The 17,205-nt window shown below is 67.6% G+C and overlaps 2 protein-coding genes across 3 annotated transcripts; both read left to right on the top strand.

Moving 5' to 3' along the window:
* Window positions 1-2,073: 2,073 nt before the first annotated feature.
* On the top strand, window positions 2,074-5,107 carry LOC138992270 (laminin subunit beta-3-like). The gene is made up of 5 exons (XM_070390933.1): window positions 2,074-2,897; window positions 2,974-3,115; window positions 3,294-3,467; window positions 3,637-3,793; window positions 4,005-5,107. Exons 1-5 carry the CDS (start codon window positions 2,620-2,622, stop codon window positions 4,256-4,258), a joined length of 1,005 nt encoding a protein of 334 aa, XP_070247034.1. The 5' UTR covers window positions 2,074-2,619; the 3' UTR covers window positions 4,259-5,107.
* Window positions 5,108-5,237: 130 nt separating this feature from the next.
* On the top strand, window positions 5,238-16,792 carry LAMB2 (laminin subunit beta 2). Of its 2 annotated transcripts, none has more exons than XM_070391260.1 (33): window positions 5,238-5,325; window positions 5,399-5,484; window positions 5,603-5,775; window positions 5,859-5,994; window positions 6,075-6,148; window positions 6,539-6,727; window positions 6,819-6,882; window positions 7,089-7,291; window positions 7,386-7,506; window positions 7,772-7,960; window positions 8,157-8,336; window positions 8,456-8,568; window positions 8,779-8,858; window positions 8,930-9,062; window positions 9,203-9,358; window positions 9,431-9,558; window positions 11,607-11,727; window positions 11,899-12,091; window positions 12,168-12,311; window positions 12,505-12,736; window positions 12,826-12,989; window positions 13,066-13,290; window positions 13,375-13,592; window positions 13,702-13,798; window positions 13,887-14,259; window positions 14,353-14,537; window positions 14,607-14,848; window positions 14,923-15,271; window positions 15,600-15,807; window positions 15,883-16,024; window positions 16,111-16,287; window positions 16,376-16,535; window positions 16,617-16,792. In XM_070391260.1, the coding sequence occupies exons 2-33, from the start codon at window positions 5,400-5,402 to the stop codon at window positions 16,751-16,753; spliced, it is 5,391 nt and encodes a 1,796-aa protein (XP_070247361.1). In that variant the 5' UTR covers window positions 5,238-5,325; window position 5,399; the 3' UTR covers window positions 16,754-16,792. The 2 variants fall into 2 exon arrangements, with proteins under 2 accessions (XP_070247361.1, XP_070247360.1); XM_070391259.1 differs by having other exon boundaries at window positions 9,200-9,358.
* Window positions 16,793-17,205: the final 413 nt, after the last annotated feature.

Below are 17,205 nucleotides of genomic sequence, written 5' to 3'. Positions count from 1 at the left end.
GCAGGGTGTGAGGGGGCAGGGTGTGAGGGGGGCAGGGGTGTGAGGGGGCAGGGGTGAGGGGGGCAGGGGTGTGAGGGGGGCAGGGTGTGAGGGGGCAGGGTGTGAGGGGGGCAGGGGTGTGAGGGGGCAGGGTGTGAGGGGGGCAGGGTGTGAGGGGGGCAGAGTGTGAGGGGGCAGGGTGTGAGGGGGGCAGGGTGTGAGGGGGGCAGAGTGTGAGGGGGGCAGAGTGTGAGGGGGTAGGGGTGTGAGGGGGGCAGAGTGTGAGGGGGCAGGGTGTGAGGGGGGCAGGGTGTGAGGGGGGCAGAGTGTGAGGGGGGCAGGGGTGAGGGGGCAGGGTGTTAGGGGGGCAGAGTATGAGGGGGCAGGGTGTGAGGGGGGCAGAGTGTGAGGGGGGCAGGGGTGAGGGGGTAGGGGTGTGAGGGGGGCAGAGTGTGAGGGGGGCAGGGGTGAGGGGGTAGGGGTGTGAGGGGGGCAGAGTGTGAGGGGGCAGGGGTGAGGGGGCAGGGTGTGAGGGGGGCAGAGTGTGAGGGGGGCAGGGGTGAGGGGGTAGGGGTGTGAGGGGGGCAGAGTGTGAGGGGGCAGGGTGTGAGGGGCAGGGTGTGAGGGGGGCAGAGTGTGAGGGGGGCAGGGGTGTGAGGGGGGCAGGTTGTGAGGGGGGCAGGGTGTGAGGGGGGCAGAGTGTGAGGGGGCAGGGTGTGAGGGGCAGGGTGTGAGGGGGGCAGAGTGTGAGGGGGGCAGGGGTGTGAGGGGGGCAGGTTGTGAGGGGGGCAGGGTGTGAGGGGGGCAGAGTGTGAGGGGGCAGGGTGTGAGGGGGGCAGAGTGTGAGGGGGGCAGGGGTGTGAGGGGGGCAGGGTGTGAGGGGGGCAGGGTGTGAGGGGGCAGGGTGTGAGGGGGCAGGGTGTGAGGGGGCAGAGTGTGAGGGGGGCAGAGTGTGAGGGGGGCAGGGGTGAGGGGGTAGGGGTGTGAGGGGGGCAGAGTGTGAGGGGGGCAGGGGTGAAGGGGTAGGGGTGTGAGGGGGGCAGAGTGTGAGGGGGCAGGGTGTGAGGGGGCAGAGTGTGAGGGGGGCAGAGTGTGAGGGGGGCAGGGGTGAGGGGGTAGGGGTGTGAGGGGGGCAGAGTGTGAGGGGGGCAGGGGTGAAGGGGTAGGGGTGTGAGGGGGGCAGAGTGTGAGGGGGGCAGGGGTGAGGGGCAGGGGGTGAGGGGGGCAGAGTGTGAGGGGGTAGGGGTGTGAGGGGGGCAGGGGTGTGAGGGGGGCAGGGGTGTGAGGGGGGCAGAGTGTGAGGGGGTAGGGCTGTGAGGGGGGCAGAGTATGAGGGGGCAGGGTGTGAGGGGGGCAGGGGGTGAGGGGGGCAGGGTGTGAGGGGGCAGGGTGTGAGGGGGGCAGAGTGTGAGGGGGGCAGGGGTGAGGGGGGCAGGGGGTGAGGGGGCAGGGTGTGAGGGGGGCAGGGGTGAGGGGGGCAGGGTGTGAGGGGGTAGGGGTGTGAGGGGGGCAGGGTGTGAGGGGATAGGGGTGTGAGGGGGGCAGGGTGTGAGGGGGGCAAGGTGTGAGGGGGGCAGGGTGTGAGGGGATAGGGGTGTGAGGGGGGCAGGGTGTGAGGGGGCAGGGGTGAGGGGGTAGGGGTGTGAGGGGGGCAGGGTGTGAGGGGGGCAGGGGTGAGGGGGTAGGGGTGTGAGGGGGGCAGGGTGTGAGGGGGGCAGAGTGTGAGGGGGCAGGGTGTGAGGGGGGCAGGGGTGAGGGGGGTAGGGTGTGAGGGGGGCAGGGTGTGAGGGGGGCAGGGGTGAGGGGGGCAGGGGTGAGGGGGGCAGGGTGTGAGGGGGGCAGAGTGTGAGGGGGGCAGAGTGTGAGGGGGGGCAGGGGTGAGGGGGTAGGGTGTGAGGGGGGCAGGGTGTGAGGGGGGCAGGGGTGTGGTGGGCAGGGGTAAGGGGGTAGGGGTGTGAGGGGGGCAGGGTGTGAGGGGGGCAGGGGTGAGGGGGTAGGGGGTGCTGGGTATGCTGACCGCTGGCTGTGGGTTGGGGAGCTGATGGAGTGCTTGTCAGTGTCCAAGGTTGAGTGGCCTCACCACCTCGAATGGCAGTCTACCTACTATCTATTTATTATTTTTTAAAATTATTATTATTATTATTTTATATATATATATTTTATTGATTTTTTACAGAGAGGAAGGGAGAGGGATAGAGAGTTAGAAGCATCTATGAGAGAAAAACACCGATCAGCTGCCTCCTGCACACCCCCAACTGGGGATGTGCCCGCAACCCAGGTACATGCCCCTGACCTGAATCGAACCTGGGACCCTTCAGTCCGCAGGCCGATGCTCTATCCACTGAGCCAAACTGGCTAGGGCTATTATTTTTATTTGTTATTGGTTTCAGAGAGAAAGGGAGAGGGGGAGAGAGATGGCAACATCAATAATGAGAGAGAATCATTGATCGGCTGCCCCCTGGACACCCCACATTGGGGATGGAGCCCCCAACCCAGGCATATGCCCTGACCTCCTGGTTCATAGGTCGACAGTCAACCACTGAGCCACCCGCTGGGCAACCTACTGCTTAAAAACTGATTCACAAAATTCCTGCAAATGTCACACTTGCCTGTTGTTCGCCTCTCGCATACCGTGCAGTCATGTCAGCGTCCATGAGACGTGAGGGTCAGGGGCCGTGGGGTCAGGGATCAGAGTTCACAGCCAACATCCCCACACCGACCCCCACAGATGAAGGTGCGGATGCTGCGAGTGTGGAGCTGGCGGCCCGGCGAGGGCTGGCGGTGCCCCGCCCCCAGGGTGAGGCCGTGGGCATCGCCCTCCTGCTGGATCAGGTCCAGAGGGCCCTCCCGGCACCGGGCGCTGGAGGCCAGGAGCTGCCCACGGCTGACCGTGCCCTCCAGCAGGCACAGCAGACCAGGTGAAGGGCCAGGAGCTGGAGGTGGAGGCCAGAGGGTCGGGGGAAGGGCTGCCCTCTGATCACCCGTACCTTTCAGGGAAGGTACAGCCAGGGCCCAGGGCCGAGCGCAGGACGTTCAGGGGGTGCTGGCTGAGGCGGGAGCTCACACCAGGGCTGCAGAGCAAGGGCTGCAGGCGGCCAGACGGACACTTGGAGGCCTGGAGGCCAGTGTACAGGAGGTGATACCCCACTGTACCCCTCGGCATCTCTTGTTCAGGGGCCACTGGTCCCATTGTCCCCCCGAGGTCCTTGACCCACATGATACCATGAAGCTATCAAACACCCTGACCATGTGAACACTCCACTGAGTTGCTGCCCTGCCGTGACCTCCCTGTGACCCCCTGACCTTTGCCCCAGGTGGTGGGGCGCCTGGCCCAGATGACACTGGCAGCGGATGTGACCCCGGACCCGGGGCTCCTGTCCAGGGCAGCTGTGGCTCTCAGGACCCGTGTGGCCCTGTGCCAGCGGCAGGCCCAGGCGGCAGAAGAGCGGGCAGCGCATGCTCTGGGCTTGGCTGGGGGCCTGGGCAAGGTGAGACGGGAGCAGTGGACATTGGGGTGTCAGGGACCCCTGGCACAGTGTGAAGTGGGGTTTGGGCTGGGACTGGGCTTTGCTGGGCTGACACTCCCGCGCCCCGGGGACTGGGCGGCCCTGCGTCGGGGTCCAGGTGGGGTGGGGTTCAGGTCCGGCCCTGCCCCAGGAGCTGCAGGTGGCCCGGGCAGGTGTGGTGGAGTTTCAGGAGGGCACGCGCAGCCGGCTGGCCACAGTGCGGGACGCAGGGGAGAGGGTGCAGCGGACACGCGCCGAGGCCCAGGAGCTGCTGGCGTGGGCGCAGGACCGCTGGAGCCGCCTGGAGGGTGCGTGCCAGGCCGTCCTGGGCGGGGCCGGGTGGAGTCAGGGTCAGATTCATCTAGTGACGAGGGCTGGGTCAAAGTTCAGAACAGGAGGTCAAATGTAGATCAGGGTTAGGACTTTTAGGGATGGGGCCGGGGATCAGGGTCATGGCAGAGACGGGCAGAGCGGGAGACGAGGGCCAGAGGCCGCCTGGCTCAGAGGACCCATTCCCAGGGCTGGAGCGCCGCCTGGTGCAGAATGAGCAGACCCTGGGCAAGAGGGTGGCCACGCTGTGGGCCCTGGAGCGGCGGGCAGCAGCGCTGCTGGAGCACCTGCGGCCACCGCCCACGCCACCTGCTGACGCCAACGTGGATGCCAAGAGGAGGGGCTCTGGGCCTGCCTGGGGGACTCAAGGGGCTGCAGACACCACTGGTGACCCTCATGTGACCCCTGATGTCCTCAGCGGCCTCTGCCCGGGAGGAACCTGAGAGACCATGGCAAATCCGCGAGGCCATCGAGGCCCCGGCCCCTGACCGATCCGTGGTCACCTTAGTGTCCCGAGCCCCCGGGTTGGCTCGGGGCCTCCGGGCGGTGGGAGACCCCTGCTCCAGACTGACTGGCCTCCAGCCCAGGCTCTCCCGGGAAAGCCTGGGGGTCCCCCCGAGAACCCCAGCTTTCTTTCCTGGACCCCCAGCTCTGGTGTTCTCCCCGGCCCCTGACCCCGGCTCCCGGCCCCTCCCCATCTGGCCCCGCAGAGCCCCCGGGAGCTGAGGTCCCAGTGCCGGTCCCTGGAGCCTGGGTGGGGCAGCTCGCAGCGCATTCCAGCCGAATTCAGCGCTCCGGGCAGGCCGGAAGGTCCGGAGCGGATGGCGGCCATAAGATCTGGATCGCTCTCTGCCTCTCCGGGCGGTCTGTGATGGCCACCCAGCACCCATTTCCATGCGACGGAGACTGCACTTCCTGTGCGACCTGCTTTAGTGACCAGGAAGCCGGAGGCCCTGGAACCAAGTGGCCTCTCCCCATCCACCCCCTCCGGCCAGCATCCTGAGCTGCCCACCTTCCTGAAGGGGGGGGAGGGGCTGGACGCCCTCGCACGGGCCCTCCCGCTCTCCACTGATGCTGGAGCCCTGGATCCGAAGGCCTAGCTGCTGTTGACCTCCACCGAGGTGGCCGTGACCCTGAGGGCAAAGGCCAGGTTCCAGGGGCCGTTTGAAGTCTCACAGACGTGGCCCTCGGTGCACCCCCTGACCACGGTGGCCTAAAGCCCCCAGCCCCCCGCTTCCCCCTTGCTCTGCCGAGGTCTGGGCATCAGGACTCAATAAAAAATTGCAGCTGAGCTGACCTGGGCCTGGTTTCTAGAATGAGGGTCCTTTTCAGAGGGGAGGGGAGGGGGCGGGAACCTCTGCACAGGTTGCGATCCTGCCTGACATCCACTCCATGCTTTCCTTCCTGCCGTGGTTCCCAACTTTGCTCAAAGTCGCCAGACTCCCAGCCCAGTGGAGGGACCGCCGGACCTGACCGAGCGGAGACTCAGCCTCGGACCCTCACGGGCAGGGTCAGCACGGGACCTCGGGGGAGGTGCGGGCGGGCACGGCCCCAGACCTCACACCGACTCCCCTGCTCTCCAGGATGGAGTGGGCCGCAGGGAACCGAGGCAGGGACCCGCGGGGACAGCCGGGGCCCTGGGAGCTCGGCGTGGGCCTGCTGCTGAGCGGTGAGAAGGCCGGTGAAGGCTGGGGGTTTGGGGATGGGATGGCGGGGCCGGGGAGGGGGGAGCCAGCCCGGGGCCACCGCCTGGGGAGCACCGTGCAACAGGCTGCCCCTGTTCCCAGTGCTGGCCACCTCCCTGGCCCAGGCCCCAGTCCCAGACGTGCCAGGCTGCTCTCGGGGAAGCTGCTACCCTGCCACGGGGGACCTGCTGGTGGGCCGCGCGGACAGGCTGACGGCCTCCTCCACCTGCGGCTTGCACGGCCCCCAGCCCTACTGCATCGTCAGTCACCTGCAGGTGCCGCGGGGGTTGGGCTGGGGTCCGAGTCCCTGTGGGGTTGGCACCGGTGAGACCCTGACCCTGACCCTGACCCAACTCAGGACGAGAAGAAGTGCTTCCTGTGCGACTCCCGGCAGCCCTACTCCGCCAGAGACAACCCGAACAGCCACCGCATCCAGAACGTGGTGACCAGCTTCGCCCCGCAGCGCCGGGCTGCCTGGTGGCAGTCAGAGAACGGTGAGGCCGTGGATGGGGCACGGGGCGAGCAGGGCTGCCCACCAGTGGCCTTGGCCCCTGACCTCCGCCTCCTGCCCCAGGTGTCCCTGCGGTCACCATCCAGCTGGACTTGGAGGCTGAGTTCCATTTCACGCACCTCATCATGACCTTCAAGGTGCCGGCATGCCTGGGAGCCTGCTCCAACCCCTGCTTGGCTCGCCTTCGCCCCTCAGCCCCAGCCCTCAGCCCTCAGCCCCCCTGAGCTCAGATGCTGCGCTCTGGCCGCGTGGGAGGCACCTTCATCTCACACCTTCCATTGCCTTCCGCCGCCGTGCTGCCCGGACCCCAGGCTGGGCCTGGCGCTGCCTCCCTGGGCCCCACGGCCCCTGAGCCGACCCCCTAGAGGTGGTTACCCTCCCTGGTCGTTGCTTGGCTCCCTCTGGTCTTCCCCACCCATCTGTGGGCTGCTTGAGGGCAGGGCCCAGTCGGGCAGAGCTCTTGATGGGCCTGGGCTGGACCCGGGTCCTGGGGCCCTCTGATCAGCCATCCCCCGCCGCCCCCCCAGACGTTCCGCCCGGCTGCCATGCTGGTGGAGCGCTCAGCAGACTTCGGACGCACCTGGCACGTGTACCGGTATTTCTCCTATGACTGTGCAGCTGACTTCCCGGGAGTCCCGCTGGCCCCCCCACGGCACTGGGATGACGTCGTCTGTGAGTCACGCTACGCGGAGATCGAGCCATCCACTGAAGGCGAGGTGCGGGGGTCCGGCTGGGACCGGGAGGGGGACCGGGAGAGGGACGGGTCTGGGGGCAGGTCCAGCCTCTGCTGACTCCGTGCCCCTCCAGGTCATCTACCGAGTGCTGGACCCTGCCATCCCCATCCCAGACCCCTACAGCCCGCGGATCCAGAGTGAGTGTCCCGCCTGGAGGCCCGGCGCTGCCGCGTCTGGCTGGGGGCTATTTGGGGCCTCGGTAGCTATTTTGGGCGCTTCCTAGGGCAGGTGCCAGGTCAGATTTAGCTCCTAGCACAGCAGACAGGAGGTCTCCCAAGGTGACCTTGGCTGCCGCCCCTGGGGAAGCCTGCCTGGCCAGCTGGCCCCGCCCTTCCTCACTCAGACCTGCTGAAGATCACCAACCTGCGGGTGAACCTGACGCGGCTGCACACACTGGGCGACAACCTGCTGGACCCGCGGCGCGAGATCCGGGAGAAGTACTACTACGCCCTCTACGAGCTGGTTGTGCGCGGCAACTGCTTCTGCTACGGACACGCCTCGCAGTGTGCGCCCGCCCCAGGGGCACAGGCCCACACGGAGGGCATGGTGAGGGGCTCCGCGGGCTGGGGGCGGCGCTGGGGGCAGGGCAGCTGCGGGCACGGCCGGACAGTGCTGACCGCGTGCCCGGCCTCCCTCCTAGGTCCACGGCGCCTGCACCTGCAAACACAATACGCGTGGCCTCAACTGTGAGCAGTGCCAGGATTTCTATCACGACCTGCCCTGGCGTCCAGCCGAGGACGGCCACAGTCATGCCTGCAAGAGTGAGTGAAAGCCTGGCCGCTGTGCCTGGTAGACCCCAGAGCTGACGGGCAAGCCCGGAACGCCCAGGCTGTGTCCGAGGGCACCCGGGCCTCGGTGCCCCGAGGACTCTCTCGCCCCCCTGGCCATCTGCTCTGGGCAGGGGCCCAGTGTGGTGCTCCTCAGCCCCTGGCCTTGGGAGGGACCTGAGGTGGCACGAGGGCCTCTTCTGCCCTCACACGTGGGACATGGTCCCTCAAGAGGCCTGCCCTCTCCTCCCTCCCCCAGAATGCGAGTGCCATGGGCACGCCCACAGCTGCCACTTTGACATGGCCGTGTACCTGGCATCTGGCAACGTGAGTGGAGGCGTGTGTGACGGATGTCAGCACAACACTGCCGGGCGCCGCTGCGAGCTCTGCCGGCCCTTCTTCTACCGGGACCCCGCCAAGGACCTGCGGGACCCGGCCGCCTGCCGCCGTGAGGCTGGGCCTGAGCCGGGGAGGCTGGGCCTGAGCTGGGTGGGAGCTGGGGAGCTGGACCGCTGTCAGGTGGCCAGGATGGGGGGTGCCTAGGGTGAAGCCAGACTGGGAATCGGGGGGCAGGGCGGGGAGGTGGAAGATGACGGGTGCTGGGCTGGTTTGAAGGGGATGACCTTGCCCTCCTTTGCCCTCAGCCTGTGATTGTGACCCCATGGGCTCCCGAGACGGCGGTCGCTGTGATCCCCATGACGACCCCGCTCTAGGGCTGGTCTCGGGCCAGTGTCGCTGCAAAGAACACGTGGTGGGCCCCCGCTGCCAGCAGTGCCGTGATGGCTACTTCGGGCTCAGTGCCAGCGACCCCATGGGCTGCCAGCGTACGTGTTTCCCGCCCTCCTCATGCTGACCTTAACCCTTGACCTCTGACTCTTGACCCCCCTGGACACACAGTGCTCCCCAGCTCCCCAGCGTGCTGACGGGTCTCCTTCCCCTGCAGGGTGTCAGTGCGATGCACGGGGCACGGTGCCTGGGGGCACCCCGTGTGACCCCAAGAGTGGAACCTGTTTCTGCAAGCGCCTCGTCACTGGACATGGCTGCACCCGCTGCCTGGTGCGCCTGAGGGGCGGGGTCGGGCTCACACTCAGCCACAGAGCAAGGGTGCGGGGTGGTGTCCAGGCCCCACGGGGGTACTGAGAGCTGACGGTCCCGTCCTGGCTAAGAGGCAGGTCTGGGAGGAAGGGTAGGGGCTGAGCCATCACTGGAATCCTGGTGGGTGGCGAGGGGGTCTGTTTGTGGCCCCAGCAACCTCCTCTCCCCCAGCCTGGCCACTGGGGCCTGAGCCACGACATGCTCGGCTGCCGTCCCTGTGACTGCGACGTGGGTGGTGCCGTGGATCCTCAGTGAGTGCAGTTACGGGGTCCGGGGGGGAGGTCGGGGGGGGGGCAGGGTCTCCCATGGCTGTGCTCCGTAGGTGCAACGAGGCCACGGGCCAGTGCCGCTGCCGCCCCCACATGGTGGGGCGCCGCTGTGACCAGGTGCAATCTGGCTACTTCCGGCCCTTCCTGGACCACATGACGCTGGAGGCCGAGGAGGCGCGAGGCCAGGTGGGGGGCCGTGGTGGAGGGAGGACAGGGAGAGGCAGGGGGACGCTGGTGCCTCGCGTGGGCAGCGCCTCAGCTTGTGTGCGGGGGCTTGGCGACAGGCGGTGGCGGAAGAGGGAGCCCCACAGCCGTGTCTTCAGCAGGTGGCTGTGGTGGAGCGCCTGGCCGTGCCCGGGGGAGCCCCGTCCTGGACGGGCCTGGGCGTCGCCAGGCTGCAGGCAGGCCAGGCGCTGGACTTCCTCGTGACCTCCGTGCCCAGAGCCATGGACTACGACCTGCTGCTGCGCCTGGAGCCCCAGGTCAGACCCGTGGCACTGCCCGGAGCTGCGCCTCGCGGGTGGGGACACCTCCTTCACTGTCCTGTCCCCCAGGTCCCTGAGCAGTGGGCGGAGCTTGAGGTGGCCGTGCAGCGCCCGGGGCCCGTGTCTGCTCACAGCCCCTGTGGGCATGTGTTGCCCAAGGATGACCGCATCTCAGGAACGCTGCAACCGGACGCCAGGTGAGGCCCGGAGGGCAGCCCCTGCGGATGGCGGCCCTGTGGGGGCAGGAGGCCGGCCCTACGCCCCCGAGGGGCACCTGAGAGTCCCTCACTGCCCTTCGCTTGCCCCTCCTGAGCGCTGTGTGCCGGGCGGGCGCTGCGGGGCCCTGGCCAGAGGAAGGGAGTGGGCAGAACAAAGTCAGCTCTCCCCGCGGGGCGCTCAGTCCCTGCGGCCGAGACGGGGATGCAGGGAAGCCATTCACCCAGCGGGGACGCCCCCCGGAAGGGGACACTGAGCACCTGCGGCTGTGCCTGAGCTGGTTACCATCTCCTTACATTTTGTTGGTTTTTCGTTTGTTTGTTTTATATGTTTTATTGGTTTCAGAGAGGAAGGGAGAGAGAGAGAGAGAAACATCAATGATGAGAGAGAATCGTTGATCGGCTGCCTCCTGCACGCCCCGCACTGGGTATCGAGCCCGCAACCCAGGCATGTGCCCTGGACCAGAATCGAACCCGGGACCCTTCAGTCTGCAGGCCGACGCCAGGGCTGTCTTATTACATTTTGGATGGTGTTTGTTTCATGTCTACTTTTTCATCACTTCTTTTTAGACATTTTATCATGTAAATATTCAAATAGACACGGAAGCAGAGAGAATGGCATAATGAACCTGCCTGAGCCCTTATAGACATTTCGCCAACCGTGACTTGTGCTGCATAAAGACCCCCCTGGCTGCTGAGTGGAGGAGACGGAGGGGTGCGGTGGAAGCTGGGAGGCGTTGGGGGCTGTTGGGTTGGCTGAGTGGCAGGGGTTGGACAGAGGCGTAGCAGTCGAGGTGGCAAGAAGAGCAAGGCTGCAGAGGGTTCGAGCGGCAGAGCCCAAGGCTTACCATGTGGGGGAGGGGTGGAAGGTGGAAGGTGGAAGGTGGCTCTGGGCTTTGGGTTTGGGCCTCGGGATGGGGATGGGTTGTTTACGGAGGTGCAGACATGGGAGGAGCAGTTCTGAGATCTCAGACACCGGCACTAGGCCAGGGGTGGTTGGGTTTCGGTTTCTGGAGTTACTGGGAGAGCTGAAGTTGGAGATAGACATTTGGACATGTCACTAAACCCACCAGCATGGCTCAGTGGTTGAGCATCGACCTATGAGCCAGGAGGTCACGGTTCGATTCTCAGTCAGGGCCCATGCCCGGGTTGTAAGCTCGATCCCCAGTGTGGGGTGTGCAGGAGGCAGCCAGTCGACGATTCTCTCTCATCACTGATGTTTCTCTCTCTCTCTCTCCCTCTCCTTCCTCTCTGAAATCAATAAAAAAAATTTATTTAAGAAAAAAGAAGAGATGGGTTTAGATGAACCCACCAGAGGAAGGCAGGAAGCCCGGAGCCAGGCTTTGGGGGCCCTCGTGTCAGGCAGCAGCAGAGGAGCTGGGAGGAGAGGGTCAGGAGTGAGGCAGGTCCCCGGGCAGAGCCTGTCTGGGAGGAAGGGGCGCTGACCTCATCGCTGCTGAATGTGAGCAGATAAGATGCAGCACTGGCTGCGGGGCTTGGCTCCCGGAGGTCATTGGTGACCTGCCTCCTGCCTGGGAGAAGGCCTGTTGGGACAGAAACCCCACTGGAATGGGAGGCTAGAGCGTGGAGGCAGGACTGTAGCAAAATTTCAGGAATTTGTTGGGCAGGAGAGCGAAGACATGCATCAGCTGGGGGGACCCAGGGGTGCGGGAGGGCTGCAGGGGCATGAAAGGCCCTGGCGTGGTTTGCACCTGGAGGGGGTGACCCAGGAGAGGGGCGAGGGGAAGTGATGCCGTCCTGGTGAAGAAGAGCAGAGGGTGGTGGTGGAGGTCAAGGTCAGAGCAAGTGAAGAGGCCACTGGGGGTTGCGGGGTCGTATGGAGTGCTTCTCGGGAGACTGCTCTGCGCAGGCGTGTGACGCCAGCGAGGAAGATACGCAGGATCCTCGTCGGGCTGCCCGGCTGTCTGCTGGCCTGGGCAGTGGTCGGCTGCTCTGTGGGGGGAGGGAGGGCCCAGGGTGGTGGGTACAGGACCCTGGGTGACTCCCATGCCTGACCTCCGTGTCCCCAGGTCTGTGGTGCTGCCCAGGCCTGTCTGCCTGGAGCCTGGTGTCTCTTACAAGCTGCAGCTGAAGCTGCTGAGAACAGGGGGGCGTGCCCAGCCCGAGCCCCCCAGCCTGCTCATTGACTCGGTGAGCAGTCGCCTCCCCACCGACCAAGACCCGTGGGAGGGACCCGGCGTGGTGGCTGGACGGGAGGAGTCGGGCAGAAGAGGCGGCCAGTGTGGTGCCACCTCAGTGATTGGCAGGCGGTACCCTTATGGCCCTGGTCCCAACCTCACCCTGCCCTGCCCCCCTCCGCAGCTGGTGCTGCTGCCTCGGGTCCTGGTGCTGGAGATGTTCAGTGGGGGTGACGCCGAGGCCCTGGAGCGCCGGGCCACCTTCGAGCGCTACCGCTGCCACGAGGAGGGCCTGGCGCCCAGCAAGTCCCCTCCCTCTGAGGCCTGCGCCCCGCTCCTGCTCAGCCTGTCTGCCCTGCTCTACAACGGCGCCCTGCGTGAGTGTCTGTGGTGGTGGTGGGGGGGGTGCAGGTGGGGGGCCCGTCTGACTCGGCCCTGCACCCCCCCCCACAGCCTGCCAGTGCGACCCCCAGGGCTCGCTGAGTTCTGAGTGCAACCCCCACGGGGGCCAGTGCCGGTGCAAGCCGGGCGTGGTGGGCCGCCGCTGCGACCGCTGTGCCCCTGGCTACTACGGCTTTGGCCCCGCCGGCTGTCAAGGTACCTCCCTGCCCCTTCCCAGGACCCACAGTTCAGCCCCGTCGCTGGCTCTCCCTCTCCCTTCCCCCGCTCTGCAGCGGACCCCAAGCGCTCAGCCCTGGGTCGCCTGCCCACAGTCCTCTGCATCCCGACCTTCCCACCCGCCCCGCCCAGACGCCCCTGCCCCTCGGGCTCAGCCCTGCCTTGCCCCCAGCCTGCCAGTGCAGCCCGGAGGGGTCGCTCAGCGGCCTGTGTGAAGGCGCCAGCGGGCAGTGCCCCTGCCGAGCCGGGGCCTTCGGGCTTCGCTGCGACCGCTGCCAGCACGGCCAGTGGGGGTTCCCTAGCTGCCGGCCGTGCGTGTGCAACGGGCACGCAGACGAGTGCGACACCCACACGGGCGCGTGCCTGGGCTGCCGGGACCACACCGGGGGTGACCACTGCGAAAGGTGAGCCGGAGCAGCCCCGGGGGCGGGCGGCGGGCTGCGGGCGGCGGGCTGCGCAGGGACGACGCAGCTCCCCCTGCCCCTCCACGCAGGTGCATCGCGGGCTTCCACGGGGACCCTCGGCTGCCACACGGGGGCCAGTGCCGGCCCTGCCCCTGCCCTGAAGCCCCCGGGAGCCAGCGGCACTTCGCGACTTCGTGCCATCGGGACGGGCACTCCCAGCAGATTGTGTGCCACTGCAGGGCGGGCTACACGGGTGAGTGGGTGCGGTGCGGGCACGGGACGGTGAGGCAGCTGGGCAGGACATTCACGCCTCCCCTCACTGTGGGCAGGGCTGCGCTGCGAAGCTTGTGCCCCTGGGCACTTTGGGGACCCGTCCAGGCCTGGTGGCAGGTGCGAGCCATGTGAGTGCAGCGGGAACATTGACCCCACGGACCCTGGTGCCTGTGACCCCCACACGGGGCAGTGCCTGCGCTGCTTACACCACACGGAGGGCCCACGCTGTGCCCACTGCCAGCCTGGCTTCCATGGGCAGGCTGCCCAGCAGAGCTGTCGCCGTGAGTGTGGGATGGGCAGGGGTGGCCGGGGTGGGGGCCCATTGCCCAGGCTCCCCTGACTACTGTCCATCTTGGCTGGCACAGGGTGCATCTGCAACGCGCTGGGCACAGATCCCCAGCAGTGCCCGTCCACGGACCGGTGCCACTGTGACCCAAGCAGTGGGCAGTGCCCATGCCTCCCCAATGTCCAGGGCATGAGCTGTGACCGCTGTGCCCCCAACTTCTGGAATCTTACCAGTGGCCGTGGCTGCCAGCCCTGTGCCTGCCACCCCAGTCGAGCCACAGGCCCCACCTGCAATGAGGTACGGGACCTCCTGTGGATCCTGGGTGGGTGGGACCAGCTGTCCGCCTCGGGTCTCCAGGTCTCAGCCGCTGGGTGAGGCTCTGACCGCTGCCCTGCCCCCACTCTAGTTCACAGGGCAGTGCCGCTGCCGAGCCGGCTTCGGGGGGCGAACCTGTTCTGAGTGCCAGGAGCTTCACTGGGGAGACCCTGGGTTGCAGTGCCGCGGTGAGGGGGCCACTGGGTCCGGGTGGATGGGGGCCTCCCGGGATGCCCGCCGGCGCCTGATAACCCTGTGGTCCGCCCTCTCCTGCAGCCTGCGATTGCGACCCTCGTGGGATAGACACGCCTCAGTGTCATCGCGCCACAGGCCACTGCAGCTGCCGCCCGGGGGTGTCTGGCGTGCGCTGTGACCAGTGTGCCCGGGGCTTCTCGGGGGTCTTTCCTGCCTGCCACCCCTGCCACGCATGCTTTGGGGACTGGGACCGCGTGGTGCAGGACCTGGTTGCCCGTACCCGGCGCCTGGAGCAGAGGGCGAAGGAGCTGCAGCAGACGGGTGTGCTGGGCGCCTTTGAGGGCAGCTTCCGGCACATACAGGAGAAGCTGGCCACCGTGCAGGGCATCGTGCTTGCCCGCAACACCTCGGCCGCCTCCACTGCACGGCTCCTGGAGGCCACGGAGGAGCTGCGGTGCGGAGGGGCCCAGATACGTGGTGGGAGGGGCAGCGGCCCAGGGGACCGGGGCTGAAGCCTCTGCAAACCCCTCCTTCCCCTCTGGCACAGGCGTCAGATCGGGGAGGCCACCGAGCACCTGACCCAGCTGGAGACACAGCTGACAGATGTGCAGGATGAGAACTTCAATGCCAACCACGCACTGAGCAGTCTGGAGCGAGACAGTCTGGCACTTAACCTCACGCTGCGGCAGCTCGACCAGCACCTGGACCTGCTGAAGCACTCCAACTTCCTGGGTGAGCTGTGGGCCAGCGGTGCGGGGGCCAGGGCTGACCTTCAGCTGACTCCTGCCTCTGCCCACGTAGGTGCCTATGACAGCATCCGCCGTGCCCACAGCCTGTCCGCAGAGGCAGGGCGTCGTGCCAACGCATCGGCCCTGGCAGTGCCCAGCCCCGTGAGCCACTCTGCAGGCACCCGGCACCGGACGGAGGTGCTGATGGGTGCCCAGAGGGAGGAGTTCAACCGCAAGCACATGGCCAACCAGCAGGCACTGGGGGAGCTCTCTGCCCGCGCCCACGGCCTGAGCCTGACAGGCATAAATGAACTGGTGAGGCGCGAGTGTGAGGTGGGACACTGGGTGGCTGCTCCTTCCGCAGGCCCTGATCGCCCTGTGCCCGGCAGGTGTGTGGGGCTCCCGGCGATGCTCCCTGTGCTACGAGCCCCTGCGGGGGTGCCGGGTGTCGGGACGAGGACGGGCAGCCCCGCTGTGGGGGCCTCAGCTGCAACGGGGCGGTGGCCATGGCGGATCTGGCGCTGGGTCGGGCCCGGCACACACAGACAGAGCTGCAGCGGGCCCTGGCGGAAGGTGGTGGCATCCTCAGCCAGGTGGCAGAGACCCGTCGGCAGGCAGGCGAGGCCCAGCAGCGGGCCCAGGCGGCCCTGGACAAGGCCAACGCTTCCAGGGGGCAGGTGGAGCAGGCCAACCAGGAGCTGCGCGAGCTCATCCAGAGCGTGAAGGACTTCCTGAGCCGTGAGCCTCCCACGTGGCCAGGCCACGTGGTCGTTTCCCCGTGTCTGTGTTTATTCGTGTGTCCCTGGGTTCGTACTTGGGTCGGGACCTGTGTTCGTGATCCTGTGTCTGGCCCCTGAGCACTTGCCCTTTGTGGCCCTCAAGTCTGTGGCCCCGAGTCAGGGCCCACAGATAGCCCCATGGCCTGCTGGTTGGCCATGTCCTTGTGGTCCCATCCTTCTGCCCATTAGCAAACCCGTAGCCCTCGCGCAGTCCCGAGTCCACCCCCAACACTGGTCCCACACCCATGCCGGGAAGGTGTCCCTGAGTCCCTGCCTGTGTCCCGCAGAGGAGGGGGCCGACCCTGACAGCATCGAGATGGTGGCCACCCGGGTGCTGGAGCTCTCCATCCCAGCGTCCCCTGAGCAGATCCAGCACCTGGCAGGCGAGATCGCTGAGCGGGTCCGGAGCCTGGCCGACGTGGACACGATCCTGGAGCGCACTGTGGGAGATGTGCATCGGGCAGAACGGCTGCTGCAGGAGGCGCAGCGGGCACGGTCTGACCCCAACCTTGACCCCCATCCTTGGCACCTGGTGCTGATCCTGCAGGCCTGATGCCCTCTCTTCCGCAGGAGCCGGGCTGAAGGTGAGAAGCAGAAGGCAGAGACAGTACAGGCGGCACTGGAGGAGGCCCAGCGGGCCCAGGGGGCTGCTCAGGGGGCGATCCAGGGGGCAGTGGTTGATACGCAAGACACGGAACAGACCCTGCACCAGGTGTGGTCTCTGGGGCATCGTGGGGCGTGGGGCCAGGTGACGGACATGCCTCTGAGACCCGGTTAACCCGAGCCCCCCCACGGCAGGTGCAGGAGAGGATGGCGGGAGCAGAGCAGGCGCTGAGCTCTGCAGGGCAACGGGCTCAGCAACTGAACGGCCTCCTGGAGGCTCTGAAATTGAAACGAGCAGGGAACAGCCTGGCGGCCTCCAGGGCCGAAGAAACAGCAAGCAATGCCCAGGGTCGTGCCAGGGAGGCTGAGCAGGTAGGCTGAGGCAGAGCCCGCCAGGGGGGAGGGCAGAGGCTGGGTCTCCACGGGGCCACCACCCTGCCCCTGCCCTCCACACCCCCAGCTGCTGCAGGGCCCACTGGGCGACCAATACCAGACAGTGAAGGCCCTGGCGGAGCGCAAGGCCCAGGGCGTGCTGGCTGCGCAGATGCGCGCAGAGCAGCTGCGGGATGAGGCTCGCGGCTTGTTGCAAGCGGCTCAGGACAAGCTGCAGCGGCTGCAGGGTGAGGACCGGACCGGGCGGGCACCGGGCCGGGGTGGGGGCGCGTGGGCGCGGACCTGCGGCTGAGGCCCGCCTCTCGCAGAGCTGGAGGGCACCTACGAGGAGAACGAGCGCGCGCTGGAGGGCAAAGCGGCGCAGCTGGACGGGCTGGAGGCCAGGATGCGCAGCGTGCTCCGCGACATCAACCTGCAGGTCCAGATCTACAACACCTGCCAGTGACCGCCCGGCCAGCCCCCCAATAAACCCGTGTGAACCCCCTCTGCCTGGTCTGGACTCATTTGGGGAGGGCGGGGCCTCTGGGCGGGACCTCGGGGCCTTCACCAGCGGGGCGGGGCGGGGCCAGGGCACCGGAGCCCCGCCCCCTCCGGGCCGCCGGGAGCCGCCCGCGTGCCCGCGCCGCCGGAAGTGCGTCACGGGCTCCGCGCTCGGCCCCAGGTGGCCGCCGCTCGAAGTAGAAACAAAACAAGCAGCCGAGGCGGTGGGGGGGGAGCCGGGGCGGGGGAGGAGCGCGCCGGAACCGGAACCGACCTGACGCCGGAACCGGAACCGAGAGCGGGTTGCCAGGGCCCGAGGAGGGCTGGCGGCGGCGGCCTCGCCCGGTGAGTGGTTCGGGCCGCTCCCCGCCGGTCCGGCCGGAGCGGGGAGGGCGCGACGGGCCCGGGGCGGCCTGG

Source organism: Myotis yumanensis, unplaced genomic scaffold (genome assembly GCF_028538775.1).
Source record: "Myotis yumanensis isolate MYYU_CA2020_CCGP unplaced genomic scaffold, mMyoYum1.0.hap1 SCAF_14, whole genome shotgun sequence".
In the NCBI taxonomy this organism is placed as follows: domain Eukaryota; kingdom Metazoa; phylum Chordata; class Mammalia; order Chiroptera; family Vespertilionidae; genus Myotis; species Myotis yumanensis.
This window is presented reverse-complemented; position numbering and strand designations above follow the sequence as displayed.